The sequence below is a fragment of the Hyaena hyaena genome, unplaced genomic scaffold (assembly GCF_003009895.1).
Source record: "Hyaena hyaena isolate Hyena2069 unplaced genomic scaffold, ASM300989v1 scaffold_198, whole genome shotgun sequence".
Classification (NCBI taxonomy): Eukaryota; Metazoa; Chordata; class Mammalia; order Carnivora; family Hyaenidae; genus Hyaena; species Hyaena hyaena.
Window position 1 is genome coordinate 1,631,957 of NW_024080829.1, and position 21,277 is coordinate 1,653,233.

The following is a 21,277-nucleotide window of genomic DNA, read 5'->3' on the forward strand; positions in this document are numbered from 1 at the left end:
TTTTATATTTTCTCTTTGAGCCAAAATTTAACAGTATTTTTCCCAGTAAATTTCTAGTATTCTGATTTTGGTATTTACAGATTTACTGTTATCACAAATACTATCTACCATTGGTTCTTTTAGAACTTGAGATTTTCTTTGTGGCCTAACATAGGATAAATTTTTTTCAATATTCTACAGGTTCTTGAAAAGTAGGTATATTTTATATTTTTATGGTGCAAAGTTTTCTAAGTGAATCTAACTTTTTGTTATTAAAAACCACTATATCCTTGCTTATTGTCTATTTGTTAATAGTTTTTTTTTTTTTTTTTGGAAAGCTGCTGGTTTATTTGGGGACCGTGGCCGCCCAGTAGGTGAGAATTAACTGTCTCAACTAGTGGTGGATGTTAATTTTCCTCCTCTTCCTTAACTTCTGCTTTATGAATGTTGATACTATGTTATTTATTGCAGAGATATCCATTAATTGTTTTGTCTTCCTTGTAAATTATACTTTTCAATGATAAAGTATCTTTTGCCTTACATAATGCTTTGCAGCTGAACTACACCTTGCCTAATATTTAGATCACAACTGCTCCCTTTATTTGTAATCACTTGGCAAGGATTTAGCTATAATAAAAGAATTTAGCTCCATTTTATATTTATTAATTTCAGTCTTGTTATGCCATTTTATGTTTTCAGTAAAAGATTTTTAAAGGTCTTTTATCGAAAATTTGTTTTGTTTGTATGTGTATAGTTTGTTCATAATTAACAGTGATATTACTTTTTGATGATGCAAAGCATTAGTTTAATTCACATTGGTTGAAGTAATCAACAGTATGCTTGACTGAGTGCATACCAAGAAATATTTGTATGTGGTCTTAATTTAAATCTATCTTTCACTAAGAAAGCAAGTTCAGGCATTAAAACTTTTAACATTATCCATTACTTCATTATAAATGTATGGTCACATGAAAAAAGGGGCTTTAGCTTTACTTGATCATCAATGGCAAGGGATGTTACAAAGAAATGTCTAAAAGCATAGTGTATTATGGTTACTGATAAGGGCTTTGGAAATAAAATGTCTGGATCAGAATCCCAGCTGTGTCACTTACTATTTGGATGACTTTAAACAAGATATTTAAATTCTAGCTTGAATAGAGTTCATCTGTTAAGACAGCAGCAATACCACCTCATATACAGGGTCATTATAAGAAGGTAGTATAACACAAGTATGTTAGTTCTCACATTTAAGTGTTAAGTAAATGATATTTCAAAACACATGTCAAAAATACAGATTCTTGAACATTAGATCCAGAAATTCAGATTCAGTAAGAGAAAATGAATTTTTAATACAAACACATTATATGATTCTAGTCCTAATTAAAATCATGAAATGAGGGGCACCTTGGTGGCTCTGTCGGGTTAAGTGTCCAACTTCAGCTCAGGTCATGATCTCCCAGTTCGTGAGTTCGAGCCCCACATCAGGTTCTGTGCCAACAGCTCAGAGCCTGGAGCCTGCTTTGGATTCTGTGTCTCCTTTGCTGTCTGCTACTCCCTTGCTCACGCTCTCTCTCTGTCTCTCAAAAATGAGTAAATGTTAAAAGAAAAATTTTTAACTTTTTAAAAAATATTTTATTTTTGAGAGACAGAGATAGAGACAGCGTGAGCAGGGGAGGGTCAGAAAGAGAGGGAGACACAGAATCTGAAGCAGGCTCCAGGCCCTGAGCTAGCTGTCAGCACAGAGCCCAACGCGGGGCTCGAACCCACGAACCATGAGATCATGACCTGAGCCAAAGTCGGATGCTTAAACGACTGAGCCACCCAAGGGCCCCAGAAGAATTTTTTTTAAGTATTTAAAATCATGAAATGAAACTTAGAAAAATACAGGTCCTGGAGACTGATTTTGAATGCTGGCTCCATGGAAGTTACTATGTAACTTCAGTAAGTATATAGAATTTCTCCAGGTCTGTGTTCTCATCAGAAAAAAAAATTTTTTTCTTAAATTAGTATAATGACTGTAAAATAGTCACACTCAATGATAACTATTATTCAGAATTTTTTTAAAAAATTACCTAAGAAGATTAAAATAATTTAAAAAACTGTATTAAAATACATTATTTTGCTTAGCATGTGTTTTTTTTGGGGGGGGGAGTTTGTTTTTATTATAGCATAGACAGAGGAAGATTTACTGTGAAGCTTAACTTCTGGGCCCCTTACACTTGCACTGGCCCGTTCTAAATACAGCTGACCCCTGAACAACACAGGTTTAGACTGTATAGTTTTTCTTTTTATGTACAGATTTATGTACAGATTTTCTTTTCTGATAAATACAGTATTTTATCTTAAAGTTTTTTATTTTCAGTTTTATTTAAATTTCATTTAGTTAATACAGTGTAATGCTAGTTATCAGGTATACAATTTAGTGATTCATCACTTACATACAACACCTGGTACTCATCACAAGTACCCTGCTTAATATGCAGTTTTAAAAGAAATTAGAAATGCTAACCTTTCAGTGATTTTTCCACTTAGGCCATCCACAATCTCCAGAGAAATGTCCCCCTGTGCCCAATTCAGACTCATGGATTTATATTCCAAGTTTGTTTGAAGTGGATATGCAGAAGGTATTAAACTAACATGAGGTCTGTTGACCAAGTAAAACATTGGAAGTTTTGAAGTGAGTGCATCATCAACACGTTGCTTTATAGCAATTTCTAAACCTCTAGTATCGCTGCAATTCCCATTACCTAGAAAGTAAAAACAGAACACTCAGAAGAACTTCAGTATCAAGACTATACCAAAAAAAAAAAAAAAATGGAAGAAGTCTAAAGTCTATTTATCTTTTATCTTGCAACTTTTCTTTTCCTACTTCTCTCTTAGCACCTGTTTCTATATTTGTTTCCAGAATTAGGATAAGGTATCAAGGTCATGATTTCTATTCAAAAAAAGAATCTACAGAAAATAACAAATTTGAAATTCCAGTGAATAGAAGTGAAGATCCAGAGCTGACTCAGAAAAAAACAAAAAAACAAAAAAACAAAAACCAAAGAAGCAAGCAAACCAACCAACCAACCCAGTACTTTATACGGGGTTCTGTCAAAGAGAATTAACTCATCTTGTCTTGATTTCTCAGGTAACAGCATGAAACCAGCACCTAATACAGGAGATAAATGTGGTTGAGAAATACTTGGTGAGAGTTAAGTAAGTTACTTTTCCATATCTAAGGACCATAAATTACAACTATTCTAGTACTGTAATATTCCAGTTTCACAACACAAAGTAATATAAAGAATGACCATTTCTGGTTAAAATTTTGGCTAATATCAAAACCTCTCAGTTCTCAGTTAAAATAGCTGTTGAAAGAGAGATCAAAAAGATACACCGTCATTAGTAAGGTATAAAATAATGGGCTGCAAACTTAAAACATAAGTTAAACAAGTCATTCCTATTTAAAAATTAAGATTCTAAAGTAGATCTCTTTTCTCCTTAGAAGGTCAGAGGTTCTCAGAAGAGAAATTTTATAAACCACTAGATATTATTTCAGAAAAAAAGTTTTGCTTTCATATCACTGGAATTGTTGAGATGGATGGCTACTGGTCTTACACTCATTATGACTATCTGGAAACTAGACAATGATGTAAAGAGAACAGGAGTTGCTTTTGTCACCCTTTTTCTAAGCACTCCTTTCTGTGTGTGTGTGTGTGTGTGTGTGTGTGTTAACAGAGTTAACATACAGTGTTAAATTAGTTACAGTATTGAATATAGCGATTCAACAATTCTATATATTACTTGGCACTCATCAAGATGTGTAGTCTTAAAATCCCCATCACCTATTTCACTCACACTCTCCTCAATGTACCTCAGCTCTGGTAACCACCAGTCTATTCTCTATAGTCAGGAGTCTGTTTTCTGGTTTGTTTCCTCCACTCCTCCCCCCACTTGTTTGTTTCTTAAATTCCACAGGAGTGAAATCATATGATACTTGTCTTTCTCTGATTTATTTTGCTTAGCCTATACCCTCTAGATCCAACTGCATTGCTGCAAATGGCAAGATTTCATTCCTTTTTATGGCTGAATAATATTCCAATGTATGTATATACCACATCTTCTTTATTCATCTATTGATAGACACTAAGCACTCCTCTGAATATTCCAAATTAAGAAATATTGACAAATGAACTCTAGGGTAAAGATAAGTTCAGGCACACACACACAAAAAGATATGCTTGGATACAAAATGTTGGTAAGAAGGAAGGTCTGTGGTCTGTGGAATAGTCACTGTTATCTGTAATGAACAGAAGACTTGGATTCAAAAGGATTTCTAGCCTCCAGAACTATGTTTGTTGCTTTAAGACACCCAATCTGTGGAATTTTTTTGTAGTAGTAGTAGTAGTCCAAACAGACTAAAACATAACAAAATGAGATAATGATACTATTTGCGTGCAAGATACCAAGAGACATTTTGGGGAAAAAAAACCCCAAAAACCCAACAACCCTGCAAGTCAAATTCCATGTAAGATTTCTTAGATACCGAATTTTTCAACTATATGTTTTAATAGAGTGGTATAAAAGCAGTAATTTAATACAAATAATCAAATATTAATACTAGAAATTTTACTCTTCAGCCTTATATATGTATGCTTTAACTCTTAACTAAAACTAAGGTGTGGTTTTGGCTAGATCTTGAGACTAAATCTTGCTCCTGGAAAGATATGGCTCTAAAATTATGTCATATTATAGGGAAAGTTTGATTTATTTAAAATCATCTAGGGGCACCTGGGTGGCTTAGTCGGTTAAGCGTCCGACTTTCGCTTAGGTCATGATCTCACGGTTCGTGGGTTCGAGCCCCGCATCGGGCTCTGTGCTGACTGCCAGCTCAGAGCCTGGAGCCTGTTTCGGTCTGTGACTCCCTCTCTCTCTGACCCTCCCCTGCTCACGCTGTCTCTCTCTCTCTCTCTCTCCTAGAAATAAATAAAACATTAAAAAAAATCATCTAAAATAACAACATAAAACTCAAGGCTAAGTCAAAAATTAAATCTAATCAAAAACTGAAGCAGACCTGACTTGATAGCTTTTTATACAGAAAAGAATTCTCAGAATCTTATAATATATATACCATAAGGGTAATATAAGTCAATATAAGTCAATAGAAATAGCTATTCCTGAAATAGCTAATAAAAACTGAAGCTGCATGAATAAAAATAAAATATCTAAATCAAACATTAGAGAACTATGGACTGGTCCTACCACATCTGAAACATCAGAATTAGTCTGAAGCATTACATTTTAACACCATCACCCATATACCACAGAACATCTGGAGAAAACAAATTATGTTCCTGTTAAACACAAATGTGTGGATAAGAGAAGACACATGCAAGAAGCATCCTGTGTGTGTATTCTTAAGGCTCACTCTGTATCTACACAATGGCAACCCTGAGAGTAACACAAAAGGGCACAGCACCTAGCACAGAGTAGGTGGCTCAATAAATAATTGAAGAAAACAGAATGTAAAAGATTAGATTACCAGAGAGCAATAATTATCAATTCTAGATGCACCTTAGAATCACTAGGGATTAGAATATTAGTACCAATGCCATTCCCTATTATTTTAAAAGCTTCCCAGATAAGCATAAAACGTAACAAGGTAAAGAATAAAATAATTTATTTTTCAAGTGTTCCAGGTAGAATTTGTTTCAAGTAGAAAAATAAAAGCACTTTCAAAAATAAAACATGCTGACTTAAGCCATTTATTTATGAAACATTTACATTTGTGCTAGGGAGCACAAACCAGTCCAAGATGAGTGTGGCATAGCATCTGCCTTCAAGACTGTCAAGTTCAAGAGACAGAGCAGTGAAATTCCAGTCACTGGCTATGCTCAGACAAAGCTGTGAGAGCTCAGTTTAATACAAAAAGCAGCAGCCATGAGAAGTTATAAGACTGGGTTTGAGTCTTGCCTCTGTCATTAGGCAAACTGAATGATTTTGGGGAAGTATTTTATTAACACTGTGAACCTCCTATTACTGATTGTAAAAAAAAAAAAAGAAAAAGAAAAGAAAAGAAAAAAGAAAAGAATAACAGAATGTCTAAGGTTATGAAATGTTTAAATCTATGCTTAAAACAGATTCACTAGGAGGGAATCAGCAATTAGTATTCCTTATAATCCAACTGTACAATTCAAATCAGCATATGAAAAGAACTCCTGGATGGAAATACCTCTGGACAAACACTCTTGAAATGTTTAGACAGATGACCTTACCTTAACAGAATACTAAATTTGCAAAATGTATCTTAAAAATCTTGAAAATATAAATCCAGCTGTTTTTAAGTACCTAAGCAATGTGAAATTTCTTCCATATTACTCTGAATTACTTTCTATTCAATTAATAGTAAATATCTTTTTAAATGCAAGCCTAAGACTTTTTCCTAAAAAAGGAAAAGAATAGTACCATAAAATGATAAATATCTGAGAATATCTACAACATAAAATTCGATTCTGTAAACTTTTAAAAATGTTAAATAAACCTTAAAATATAATACTCTCCCCATTGGTAACCAATCTAGTATATTAGGTTTTAAAGAATCAAAATAAAGAACTGTAAAAGATTTCAGAGCTTATTAAAAGAGAATGGGATGAGGTCACTATCCTCAAAGAACTAGATTTAATTAAAGGGAAGTAAATTTCAATTCTAAATATGGAAAATTTTGTTTTTAAAACAATTGGTGGGGCGCCTGGGTGGCTTGGTCGGTTAAGCGTCCGACTTTCGCTTAGGTCATGATCTCGTGGTTCGTGGGTTCAAGCCCTGTGTCGGGCTCTGTGTTGACTGCCAGCTCAGAGCCTGGAGCCTAATTCGGATTCTGTGTCTCCCTCTCTCTCTGACCCTCCCCTGCTCATGCTCTCTTGCTCTCCTAGAAATAAATTAAAAAAAAAAATAAAAAACAATTGGAGCTATTCAATTCATAGAATAGACTGGCTTTTAATCCCATGCTCCACATTACTAGATGCTTTTAAACTAAGGTCAGATAATCCTCTATCAGGAAAGGCATAAAGAGTGTTTACATATCGAGAAGCTATACTAGCGTAACTAATAAAGTCCAGTGAACTCTGAAGATTGTTTTAGCTCTCCAAATCATATTCTTTTAGTGTACAGATACTTTAAATGAGTATTTCTCAAAGAGCCATTCACATCATCTGTATAAGAATCACTCAGTGTTGCTCTTTTAAAATATACATTGCTCTGCTTCAAAACTCCCTACCCCCTTCCCCAGACACAAAACAGAGATCATAAGAAGTCCAAATATGTGCAATATGTGCATTTTTTTAAGGAACTTAAACCCATTAAATCATTTAGATTATACCAGACAGAACATCAGTTAGCTTCAGATGTGTCCCACAAAGATGCCAAGGAAAGAGAGCAGAAACAATTTTACAAAGTCTTATATAGTGTTTTTATTGTTACTTGGTGTTCCCCATTGCTAGGTGCAAGATGAACTCAAAATTACAAGATTTAATTTTTTTAATGTTTTATTATTTCTGAGAGAGAGAGACAGTGTGAGCAGGGGAGGGTCAGAGAGAGAGGGAGATACAGAATCCAAAACAGGCTCCAGGCTCTGAGCTAGGTGTCAGCATAGAGCCCGACATGGAGCTCGAACCCACAAACCATGAGATCATGACCTGAGCCGAAGTTGGATGCTTAACAGACTGAACTACCTAGGCGCCCCTACAAGATTTCATTGTTAAGCTTCTATCCCAAACCACTAGCTAAATTCTAAATAATTTTACAAGAACCTATATCCATCCTTTTGAGAAACTATCGTACTGAATTATGTCATATAAATGACATATTTTAAAATACTTTCTTCATCAAAGTCAAAGAAAGCTGTTGATTCTAAAGAAAACATAGATAATTTCCAGATACTTAATAGACATTCAAAAAAAAAAAAAAAAGAGCCTTTCTCAAAGGACATTGAGAAAAGGTTTTAAGTGTCAGAGAGTATCTGACCTGACTAAAAGAAAACATTGCAAGAACCTTGGTAACCAAATTAAGTCTAAGAAATGTATCATCTACAAGAATATGTACTTGGAAAAAGTAGATTTAGAAGCAAGCACTTTTGAGTGTCAGAATAGCAGTCACTGTCATATATTACCATGGGGAATACGATTTGGAGGGTAATATATTTCAAAACTGTAAACACATACTTCCTTGTGTGCAATTCTACTTCTAGGAATTCATCTTAGTAATACACTTTTACGTTATGTGAATAACAAATATAAAAAGGCCATTCACTGTAGCATTTTGGCAGTGGCAAAAAAAAAATACACCTAGAAACAATCTAAAATTATGGCAAAAAAAAAAAACCCTAGAAACAATCTAAAATTACCACAACCTACAACTGGTTAAATAAATTATGATACATTTATACAAAGAAATACCAGACAGTGAGCCACGAATAATAATGAGGAAATTCTTTACACACTCAACATGGAAAAATTTTTCAAGATACATTATTAAATGAAAAAGATGCAAACAATATGAGCTGTATTGTCTACTGACATAAAATACAGGGGGGAAAAAAGGAAAGGAAAGAATCCATGCATTTACAAGCATAAACTATCTTTGGAAAGAAAAAGAAAAAACTAGTAACAATGAATGTCACTGAAAACCCTTCTGAATCTTTTGAATTGTGAATTAAATAATGTGTTTCCTATACAAAGAAAATAAGCTTTATATTAGAAAATAAATAATAATAACCATTTTCCTTTTTACAATTTATTGAAGTCAAACAAAAACAGGAAGAAAATACAGAATCTTATATTTTTTGGAACTGAGAAAGTTTTACATATAAGAGAAATTCCTAAGAAATGGGTATAAAATATCTGAACAAAAAAAAAAAATCAAGAAAAAATAACAGAAATAGCATCACCTAAAAACAAAAATTTAGAGGCGCCTGGGTGGCTCAGTCAGTTAAGCGTCCGACCTTGGCTCAGGTCATGATCTCATGGTTCATGGGTTCGAGCCCCGTGTTGGGCTCTGTGCTGACAGCTAGCTCAGGGCCTGGAGCCTATTTCAGATTCTGTGTCTCCCTCTCCCTCTGACCCTCCCCTGCTCATGCTGTCTCTCTCTCTCTCTCTCTCTCAGAAATAAATAAATAAATAAATAAACCATAAAAAATTAAAAAACAAACAACAAAAAAACAAAAATTGTACCAGTGCGAGGATCTAAAGCTTGTACATACAACTGTTATTAAAAATTAATGGTAAGGACAGAAGAACCAAGTAACAGAGTTTAAAGTGTTTTACAAGGGAATTAAAGTTTTGAACACCTAGGGCTTTATGAGAACTATAAAAATGAGCCTCAAAAACTTTAGTGAGATAATGCCTGAAAGAAACATTCAAATATAAATACAGCATTCTGTAATATGTCCCACTGAAGAAAGCAGCAAATTACTAATTCACATTATTTATCTTGTGCTCTAGCTACTTCCTACTCATTTGACCAATTTAAAGGATCCAGATCATAATCAAATGTATGAAAAAGGTAGGAAAAAAACAAAACGGGCACTCAACATTTTTATTATTTCACGAATAACTAAATACAAGCTTTTTGATTTGAGAAGTTCAAGGAAATACCGTTTTCCAAAAGAAAAGAAAAAAAATTAAATATTGTACAAATAATAGTATAAGTTCAAGGTATAATATATCTAAGGTATAATATATCTAAGTGGCTAATTTAAAATATTAATTCTTCTCCTTCTGATAAGAAGTCAGAAGTCTTATTACACTAAGTACGATTATAAGCTACCATGAAATGAAAATCTTAACAGAACAGTGAATGTATTTTTTTTACCTTAAATAAAGGCTCATGTGTGCAAAACCTGGTTTTACACTGATTAATAAAATATATTTACTTAGTAAATATAATAAGTATATCAGGAGGTATTAAAATTCCACTCACCAACAAGTATACTGCTGATATAAACTGGCTGTATAAAGTGACTCAGCAATGCTCCCTGTACACCAAGCACTCCCCATCTCATCAATTTGTCACTTGAAGACATACTGCTTACTCTATTAACAACATCTGTAGGACAGTAGACAGTCAGATAAATTTTGCCTTCAACAGCCACATGGAGACTCAGCTCTTCATTGGCTTCAAATGCAGATATAGAATGTGGATTAAGACGCCTAGAAAAAGAAACGTTTTATCCCATTAAAAAAAACAGTAGAATATTACTCAGCCATAAAGAACAAAATCTTGCCCTCTGCATCAACACAGATGGAGCTAGAGAGTATTATGCTAAGTGAAAGTCAGTCAGTTAGAGAAAGACAAATACCATGATTTCACTCATACGTGGAATTTAAGCTCAATTAATGTGTTAACAAAACTAGTGAGCAAAGGGGGGAAAAAAGGAGGGGAGCAAACAAAGAAACAGAATCTTAACTATAGAGAATGATGGTTAACATAGGGCAGGTGGATGGGGGGGATGCATTAAATAGGTGATATGGATTAAGAAGTGCACTTGCAATTAATACTGTGTGCTGTATGGAAGTTTTGAATCACTCTGCTGTACACCAGAAACTAATACTACACTGGAATTTAAATAAAAACTTAAAAAAAATTTTTTTAAGTTGACAAAGTAAAATCTTTATGTACTTAAGAGCTGGGTTGGGGGATGCCTTTGTGGCTCAGTTGGTTGAGCATCTGATTTTGGCTTGGGTCATAATCTCCATGAGTTCAAGCCCCTCATAGGACTCTGTGCTAACAGTTCAAAGCCTGGAGCCTACTTTGGATTCTGTGTCTCCCTCTCTCTCTGCCTCTCCCCCACTAGTGCTCTTTCTCTCTCTCAAAAATAAACAAACATTAAAATAAAATAAAAGAACTGGGGGTGTCTGGGTGGCTCAGTCAGTTAAGCATCTGACTTGATTTTGGCTCACGTCATGATCTCACAGTTAGTTCAAGCTCACATGTGGCTCTGTGCTGACATCATGGGGCCTGCTAGGGATTCTGTCTCCCTCTCTCTCTGTCCCTCCCCTGCTCACACATACACATCTCTCTCAAAATAATAAACAATGAAAATACAGAATTGTTTTCAAATATGTCTAACTTGCCAGTGTTCATTTAATTTCACAATTGGATAGATAGAAAACTTAAGCAAGGTAGGAATAGAGTGACATGGTTTTACAAGACGAATAACAGAAATTAACCATATTTTGAGTTTCTGGCAAAGATAAATTGTTTTTATTGTCTTTCTTTGTGTCCCTTAAAATCAAACAAACCCCTAATTTTTGTTCCTACCACAGTTCCTAAGTTATTTTCTTTCCCTGTATGAATATTTTTTTAAAACTACAAAATAAGAGAATGAAGAAAAAAGCAGCCTGACAATTTGTGTTCAAGATTCTCTTCCAGTAAAATAGGTTAAAAAAAAAAGTAAAATAATTTTTCTTGAATTTTTTCTCCAGGAATACTCCTTGTCCTTGTTTTCAAAGGAGTAACTGGAAGAATTTTTAACAAAACATTAACCATTATTATCTCTGTATGGTCAGACTTGAAGTGAATTTTGCTTTCTCTTTTGTGCTTGTCTGTACTGTTTACATTTCTGATGCTATCCATTCATCAAGATAATGAAGTTTTGGCCACAGATTAACCAGAAAAGCAAAGTGCATTTCTTGATTCTTATTAGTATGTGAAGAGTGCATATACATGCTTTCTTAATGTTTACGAAGTCTTCAAACTTGAAAGAAGGAAATTTTCAACAGCATAGAAAGTAGTAGATGAGATTAAGTGGAGGGGAGGGAGAAAGAATTTGTGGACTCCAGTAGGCCACAAGTAACATCTCAAGGCAGAGGGAGAATATGGATAGATATGAAGTTACTTGTTCTATTGCTGTAAGTACTCAGAATATATGATATTACCATCCTCACTGCTTTGAAAAATAACTTCCATAATACTTACAACTGTGACTTAATCTGGGCTGACCCTTTAGGCAACTGGTTCATATAGAGATAAATGTTGACATTCTGTTTGAGAGTGAGTAGATTACAAGCTGGCTCTGTACAAAATATTGATTTTTCCATCATAGCAGGATTTTTGCTGTAGAAGAGTAGAAGTTGTCTATAAAAATACCTAAAATAAAAGGGTTATAACTTTATCAAGTTAATAGAATTTAAAAATTATACATCTTAAGTATCATATCCATATGTGTTGTGAGCAATGTCCCTCCCTGTGTGTTGAAAGTTTTATATCTGATAAGAACTCCTAAAATAATTTTAGTCTTATTTAATGAAGAGTTAAATCCTATGAGAACTTCTCAACTGGATCCCAGTCTGCCACATAACCTGCCTTAAAGCACTGTTCCTTGACTACCACTCCAGTCATTTCACATCTGAATCCTCAACTGTCATATCCTGCAAAATACACATTTCTCTGATTGCTCCCTCTATTCTTAGAAGTTCTGCTCTCAGCCTCTTCCATGAAGTGTCAATATTCTGTCTTGTTTCTATTTCCTCTTCCCTGCCAAAACAGACAAACAACCGTGGTTCCTGTTTCTCAGTGGTTTTAAAGACAAAAACTACAAGAGTATAGGAACAATACAATGAAGACTATAAGTTATAGAAGTGAAACAATCTCCTGAAAAACTGATATCAATCAAATAAAAGGACAAAATTTTGCTTATTAAATAAAAAACATGATTTTAGTCCTTTCTTCAGAAATAATGAAAAATTAAGCACCAGTACATAACACGGCTAAGCATGGGAAGAAATACACATATAATTTTAAAGAAGTCAAATTATTCAATAAGCACCAATGGGGATTAGAGAACAATGAGCTGTATTACTTTCATGAATTTCCCTAAAACTTACCTTTTAAGATTACAGGATTCTTTCCTTATAATTAGAGATATATACTTATATTTTTTAGACTAACTAATGTCTAAATACGTTCTAAAATACTCTAGCAGAGAAAACATCACCAACAAAAAAGGAGGATGCAGAGATTAAATGCAGAATGGTGATAACTTGGGGCACCTGGGTCGATTAAGCATCCTTCGGCTCAGGTCATAATCTCATCTCTCATGAGTTTGAGCCCTGTGTGGGACTCTGTGCGGACAGTTCAGAGCCTGGAGCCTGTTTTGGATCCTGTATCTCTCTTTCTCTCTGCTCCTTCCCCACTCATGCTCTGTGTCTCTCAGAAATAAATAGTAAATTTTTTTCTTTAATTTAAAAAAAGAATGCTGATAACTAGATATGCTGATCATTGGATATTGGTACGAGAATGCTGATTACTCAATGATGGAATTCAATATCCCATTGTCACTAGTGTTTATGTTTATAAAACATAAGCTTAATGCCTTAACAGAACCAAAATCTGGCAGACATTGGAGAAAGTAACACATTTCTTCCCTTTCATGATTTCAGATGAAGGGACTTCCAAGAAGTAACATTCCTGACTTCTCCCTCGTACCTGCTATTAACTCCTTTTATAAGGAGCAGAATGACTGATGAGTTCGGAAGAAGAAACTAGGCATGCTCACCTCAGCTTTTTTCTTTCTCTTTTTAAAAAAAGTTTATTTATTTATTTTGAGAGACAGAGAGATAGCGTGAGTTGGAAAGGGGCAGGGAGAGAGAGTCCCAAGCAGGCGCTGCATTGTTACCACAAAGCCTGACGTGGGGCTCAATCCCATGAACCTTGAGATCATAACCTGAGCCAAAATCAAGACTGGACAATTAACTGACTGAGCCATCCAGGTTCCCCTTCTTTCTCTTTAAAATCTGCCCGCCTGTACAAACTTATAAAATAAACAAGTCAGGGGGATGAAAAGTATAGCACTAGGAACAGAATCAGTTTGTTGTAATAACAGAATTGTAATAACATTGTATGGTGACAGAAAGTAACTGTATTTGTTATGGGGTGGATGTGGCGAGTGTTGTATACTAACATGCACGTGTCAACTATATTTCAATTAACAAAAAAGAATACCTTATCTATGTTCTGCTATATAGTAAACTTTGCACAGACTTCATGAATGGAAACTTCTTGGTTTCTGGCAATGTCTTTGGATACATATGGCTAATTCAGGAGTGAAATATTACCAAGCCTACTTGGTCCATATCTAAAGCTATATACTCTTAATTACTCTGATCAGTAATAAAGATGTTATATTAAAAAAAAGTAGGACTCTTAAAACTGAGCTCATAAGGTCTTGATAATAGAAAGCCACTAAAGTCCACAGATTATAGACACTGCATTTAAACTAACATTTTCAAAAATGACATGGAAATAATCAGATGACTTGGGTAAGTAAAAGACTGCCATATCCATGGCTCAATGATTAGTAAAATTCAATTTGTAAATAAAGACACTTATATGTGGTTACTTTGGGCTGAAAACATTAATATTTGGTAGCATTAAATATATTTGTTACCTTACCTAAGGAGAGACCTTCTTGCTGTAACAACAGCATGAGTGTCATGCAACACTCTTCCATTTGGCTTAATGCACTGGCTGTAATTGTATTCACCTGTCCCTATAGCTACAACTTCATTCTGTCCAGCTGAAAGGAAAAAGTTAACAATAGCAAGTTATTTTGACTTCCATCTTCCCTATGTCCAACCACTACCTTACCATTTTAAAGTTACCAAAATATATTGACCAAAGAGATGGAAAAATTACACAATTTCAAGGAAGAGTTTGAAAGTCTTCTAAGGACTAATATTTTTTAACGTTTTATTTATTTCTGAGAGAGAAAGAGCAAGACAGTGGGAGCAGGGGAGGGTCAGAGAGAGAGGGAGACACAGAATCCGAAACAGCCTCCAGGCTCTGAGCTAGCTGTCAGCACAGAGCCCGACCCGGGGCTCAAACCCACAAATCGTGAGATCATGACATGAGCCAAGGTCGGACACTTAACCGACTGAGCCACCCAGGCGCCCCTAAGAACTAATTTTTTAGTAGTTCAATAATTTCAGTTAAAAATGCAGATATTTTATGATAGTCCATCTACAATTCTATCACAATCAACAGAATCATCAGATATCCTTAGTTTGCAAACTTCCATCTATTTCTTCTACATCTAGATTTGTTTGTCTTACTAGAGATTTCATTGGCCATTCTATTTCTGCCTTAGCCACACATAGTGGTTCTTTTTTTTTCTTTTTTCTTTTTAAAACTACAAACAAAATTACAGTTTCTGTTCTACTAAAACTTCCTTTTTAGAGAAGCGAGTACCTTATGCTTTTTCTAACAGTTTTTTTCCATTTACTTTTTGCAGTTACTTCATTTGAGATTTCCTTAAAACACTATGCTCAGATCACACAATTCTTTTTTCCTTTCACATCTGAACTATGAGGCGCTTCCATAGCCTAGTCACAAAGCTCACTGCTCTTTTTTCTCTCAATGTTGTCTTCTGAACATTGTGCGTTTTTTAAATCTTCTACCTCTGTGTTGATGATGTCAAAAAATCTCTAGTCTTAGTCTTTCAGACAAATTTCAATCTCACATTTGCAAATACCTAAATGACTTTTCATTAATTCAACAAAAGCAGCTGAAATCCTACCAAGTTCCAGGTGCTAAAGTCGATGGTCGGAATAAAATATTGAGCAAGATATGCTCTCATGAAGCTTCTAATTAGGAGAGACAGAAAAAGACCAAATCAACCACAAACTGTGATATGTGTTTTGAGGAGAAAAAATATGGGGCTAATATAAAGAATAACTACATTCTTATTGTAAGAATAAGTGTGGGGAGGGAAGGGGAGAGGTTACCCTAATCAAACTATTTGCAGAATCCCTATGAAACTGAAATTCAAGTTTCAGTATGAGGAGTGAGCAACATGAGGAGGTAGATGTATTGGAGTTAAAAGAAAGACCAGTATGGCTGCTCCCGTACAGAGTAAGGGAATGGCATAAGATGAGGTTAGAGAAAGAAGCATCATAAACCATGCTAAGGATCTGTAGATTTTACCCAGGAGCTATGGTGAGGCTACTGAGGTAAGGGAGTGAAAACCATATTGAGTTACATTTTAAGATCACTCCTTTATATGTAAAATGCTATATTTGGGTCCAAGAAACTAGAGATCATGACTTAAGACTCAAATAATGAAGGGTAGCTGGAGAAGAATAATCAGATCTTAGGTAGAGTTTGGTGATACAATAGAACTTAAGAGAAAAATTTTGGATATTAGGGAAAGCACTTAGATTTCTGTCTGTCTTATGCCATTTACTGAGATGGAGAAAGCTGGAGGAAGAATAAAATTAGATGAGAAAAATAAAAAGTTCCATTATCATAAGTGTAGCTACTCCAGGAAGGAATGGATGGCTGTGGTTAAAGTGAATTATATGGTGTCAGTGTAAGTTCTGGAATGGTGATGAGTTATAAACGGCAATACAGTAGTCACGAAGTCAGTTTCTATTGCAACTCTAACTTAACCTGCCATGTTCCAGGGAGATTCTAGTTTGATAATGCAGGAAAAAAAAGGGAATAGCCCAAGGAAGGAATTCATGAGGATGTGTGAGAGAATGGAAGCAAAATTTAAGTGAAGGAATTGGCTATAAGGGATTCCTCCACTCTCACAGTAGAGAATATAAGCACGATTGCAAGGAAGTACACAGAGTTGGTGGAAGAGGATGGAAGGAAGTTTGGATTTGAAAGCTTCTTACAAATAAAAAATTATGAGGCAAGGCCAAAAGCTGAAAGCGAGGATGGAAAAGAAGGTGTGGGGTATTTGAGGCCAAAGGAAAGTATGAAATAGTCACTCCAGGGAATGTGTGACCAACCCTACTGGAGACACAGGCTGAATGGGCAGTGAGGAACACCCATTTGATTTTCTAATACATTTTAAGTAGCTATTGACTGTGCAAGTTATTCCAGCGACGGGTACTTAATTTTACTTAGGCTTTCCCCACTCCACAGTCACAATCATATTTCTAAAACCAGATTTATTATTCTCATTCATGCTATTTGCTCAACATTATATCAACTTTCAGATTCCTGTGTACATGGAAACACCAGTCCCCTATGTAAACTTTAAATGTGTTTTATTCATCTCATTTCATATCTATTATCTGTCACTCCCATCTTATATCAATTTCTAAAAAATATTATTTTCTTTCTCTGTTCATATCTATCTTAACTCTAAAATAAGTAACTCCATCACAATCATCTAATTTATGATTCCCTAATTTAGGCCCAATCCATGTAGTATCTTTAAACAATTATTGGCAATTATTGCGTAGACATTAACTTATTTTAATCACAAGTATAAATTAACATTTTCTGAAATACCAAGTACTCTGCCAAATACTTACAGTATTATACCTAATCCTAGTAAGTAGAGACTGTTATAATTTCTACTTTTAAAAAATTAAAACTGAAGCAGAGAGTTGTTAAGTACATAATGTGCCCAAAGTCATTTAAGTCGCAGAGCTAAGTCTGATGCTGTTTTCAACAACTAGTACAGTATCAATCCCTGACCAAAGATCTTTCACCACTTAGTATCTATGTCATTAAATCCAAATTCTGATTTTAAATGACTCCAGGGGAGCTTGGGTGGCTTAGTTGGTTAAGTATCTGACTTTGGCTTAGGTCATGGGTTCAAGCTCCATATCGAGCTCTGTGCTGACAGCTTGAAGCCTGGAGGCTACTTCAGATTTTGTCTCCCTCTCTCTCTGTCCCTCCCCCCCTCACACTCTGTCTCTCTCCCCTTCAAAAATAAACATTAAAATTTTTTTAAATAAATGACTCCATAATCTGGTAACATCTTATCAACCTAACAACATTTTGTATTACCTGTGTGCGTGCATGTGTGCATATGTGTAGACATATACGTAGGTGTGTGTATGTATACACATATATACATACACACACCTATCTCTCTTCCACACTAGTAATTAATTTCATTGTTCCATAAAAAGTTTTCTCACTGCTGCTTTCTTCCTTCATGTCTTTTTCCAAAAGCCTCTATTTATATAAGCCTTATTAACCCTTAAAGTTTCAGCTTAAGTCTCACTTGTTCCCAAATATTTTACCCTATCAGGTATCTACTATCTATGAATTTTTTATCCATTTTTGATTACAGAAAATAATTAACTTTTATCATCTCAGATTTTCAACAGTATATATCTTCTCTCTCCATTTAAATTATAAAAACTCCTTGGGGTGCCTGGGTGGCTCAGTCAGTTGAGCATCGACTTTCGCTCAGGCCATGATCTCACAGTCGTGGGTTCAAGCCCTGCGTCAGGCTCTGTGCTGACAGCTAACTCAGAGCCTGGAGCCTACTTTCGATTCTTTTTCTCTCTCTCTTTCTGACCCTCCCCTGCTCAAGCTGCTTCTATCTCAGAAATAAATAAAACATTAAAAATAAATAAATAAATTAATTAATTAATAAAAACTCCTGAAGACTATGAACCAAACCTCAAATCTGTTTTAGATCATCTATAATCTCTTATTCTGAAATGAATGTAAAATTTAAATACTTTTAATGATCAACATAGAACATTAAAGGGTAAATAATAGATAAAATGTAGTGAATCATCATAATATTCACAAGAAAAACCAGAGGTTCATGATTTTCCATACTGTAATCTTTCCTTACTTAAAAATGAAAATTTGTTCATTTATTTTATAAAGTCTTTCTGTTTGTTGTAACAAAAATTAGAACTCAGTCTGGAACAGAGTTATTGTTTAAAATGTTAGGCATTTTACCATTCTGGAGTTCTCTATTAGTTTCTGGTCAGTATACTTTGAGAGCCGTTGTGTTTAATGATATACACTATGTATGTAAGTGGGTGTGTATGAACCATGGGAATCTACCCAAAAAACCAAGCACATACTTTACACACTGTTAGCCAATTTGACAGTAAATTATGTTTAAAAAATGACACACCCACTAGAAAAGGCCACTTCAAATCAATGTAACACGATTGTAAAAACGGTCAAAGTTAGCTAATTAAAATACTATATGCATCTTAAAATTAGGATATTTAATAGCTTTTCTAGAAATCAACACATCCCAAATATTTGGACTTACCTCTTTCAATTATAAAAGCAGCCAATGAATTGGTACATTTCAGATATTCTGAATGATTAGAAATTAGTTGATTAAATGTTTCTTTAATACTCTGTGATATCTTTGCATACTGAATATGTCTCCCTTCTGGAAAAAAAAAATCAAAAAAAAAAATCAAATGGAATATGAATTTGAAGAACACTGGGCTTTTTCCCAGAGGCCTCTATTATTCCAATTATAACCTTAACAATTGAGTGAGTCTGTAACTTATAGATGTGTAAGCAAATTATAATTTACATCATGACATATTTTAAAGCATCCAATTCTAAATAAAACATGTTATTGAGCTTTATAGAAAATTTCTTGTAATAAGATGTCTTAATACTACATACTAGAGAATTACTGATCTGTATTTGATGAAATATTCAAAAGTCCTACAAGACACATTTCTTTGTTGTATAGGATTATCCTACATTGCCAGACAATCAACATCTCACTGAAAGCCAGTAGTCATCCCTCATCACTGTGACAATTAAAATACTTTCCTTAGCATTTGTCCCACTGAGAACCACTGCAAAACATTGAGCACTTAGACCCTTGATATAGTTCCATGTTCCCATTAAAAAAGTCTTAAACTTTGAAAGGAGATAAAGATAGTTTTAACTAACTAGAATGACCACAGAACAGTTTATAACCAGGAATATACCTCAGAAGATACCCATGGATTTTTTTTTTCTTTTTTAAACATGACAGAGGGGCACCTGGGTGGCTCAGCTGGTTAAACATCCAACTTTGGTTCAGGCCATGATCCTGAGATCTGGTTTGAGAGTTTGAGCCCCACATGTGGTTCTCCACTCTTAGCATGGAGACCACTTTGGATTCTCTCTCTGCCCCTCCCCTGCTTGCTCAGTCTCTCAAAAATAAATAAAAATATTTAAAACATTAAAAAAAAAATGACAGAGCTAAGTTTCTGGGGTAGAGTCCTGGCTATTTTTGCTTTGTGTACCCCTACTGAAGAACCATTGTTTTAGAGAATTAAAGGTTGCAGAATCACCTACTAACATACAGTGTTTCTCAAGGCTTAGTTGTAAGACACTGATAGTTCCTCAAGTTTCATGATGGTTGCTAAGTAGTCTATCAAGTAGTTTGCAGTACATTTCATATTTTCAGAGGAAAAAAAAGCAATGAAAGAACTTTTCTATCATGCATTATGTTAAAAAAATAATTGATTATAATTTTCAAAGAAATTCTTTTTACCTGCTCAATAATAATTACATTTAAAAAAGTACACAAGTAGCAACATGGATGGACCTTGAGGGTGTTATGCTGAGCGAAATAACTCAGGCAGAGGACAAATATTATATGTTTGCACCTATAGGAGAATTAGGAGGAACTTAACGGAGGACCATGGGGGAGAAGAAGGGGGGAAACAGTGGGGGAAAGGGGGAGAGGCAAACCATGAGAGACTCCTGAATGCTGACAAAAACTGAGGACTGATGGATATGGGGTGGGAGGGGAGGATGGGCACGGAGAGGGGCACTTGTGGGGATGAGCACTGGGTGTTATATGGAAACCAACTTGACATTAAACTATTTGTAAAAAAAATAAACAAAAAAGTACACAAGTGATAAAAATTTGATGTTTATCTCAGCTAACATTCTGCTAACTGGATACACACATTTCAGTTAGGCCATTTATGTGTTTTTGTTTATATTTCTTAAGGTTTAATTTTTCTGTTAATATTGTTAATGCTCTCTTATTGGCAAAGAAAAAAATCCACATTATCAAGAAGAATGAAATCATAAAACTAATCACAAAATGAAGCTCTGAGAGAAAAAAGAATAAAGTAATGGCTATATTCTTTTATCTCATCACAAAGCATACAATGTGGAGATAAAAATTATTATAATTGCATGCTAGCATATATTTAACTAAAATTGGTCAAGACTATCAATGTGTGGTGTATAAATTAGTTCCTAGTCCTTATGCAGTAAAAATATAAATGACAAATTCTCAGCATCTTGACTCTGCTTATCACCAAAAACTCATGATATAGAAGAAGCAGTATTCATTTAAGGATATTTTTAAATTTTACTTCTTTTTTTTTTTTTTTAACCTGAAACAGCAATATGAAGATACACATTCAGAGGTTTCCTCAGCGTATGTGGGCACTTTTACCAGTTTCTAACAGAAATTTTTAGAGTCTATAAATATAAACATGTATCACTTCAAAAAATAAAAAACTGGGACATGCTGAAATGCACCTTTTGCATTTACTTGGTGTTGGATATCCCT

The 21,277-nt window shown here is 34.5% G+C and overlaps 1 protein-coding gene across 4 annotated transcripts in view; it reads right to left on the reverse strand.

Annotated features, from left to right (window-relative positions):
- ADAD1 (adenosine deaminase domain containing 1) overlaps positions 1-21,277 on the reverse strand; it is an 83,906-nt gene that overhangs the window by 48,991 nt on the left and 13,638 nt on the right. For all 4 annotated transcript variants that reach the window (XM_039241599.1, XM_039241598.1, XM_039241601.1 and 1 more), the window contains exons 6-10: positions 19,004-19,129; positions 14,410-14,533; positions 11,935-12,105; positions 9,937-10,166; positions 2,489-2,726 (exon numbers count right to left, since the gene is read on the reverse strand). In XM_039241599.1, coding sequence (XP_039097530.1) covers positions 2,489-2,726; positions 9,937-10,166; positions 11,935-12,105; positions 14,410-14,533; positions 19,004-19,129 — 889 coding nt within the window. The remainder of the gene's footprint in view (positions 1-2,488; positions 2,727-9,936; positions 10,167-11,934; positions 12,106-14,409; positions 14,534-19,003; positions 19,130-21,277) is intronic.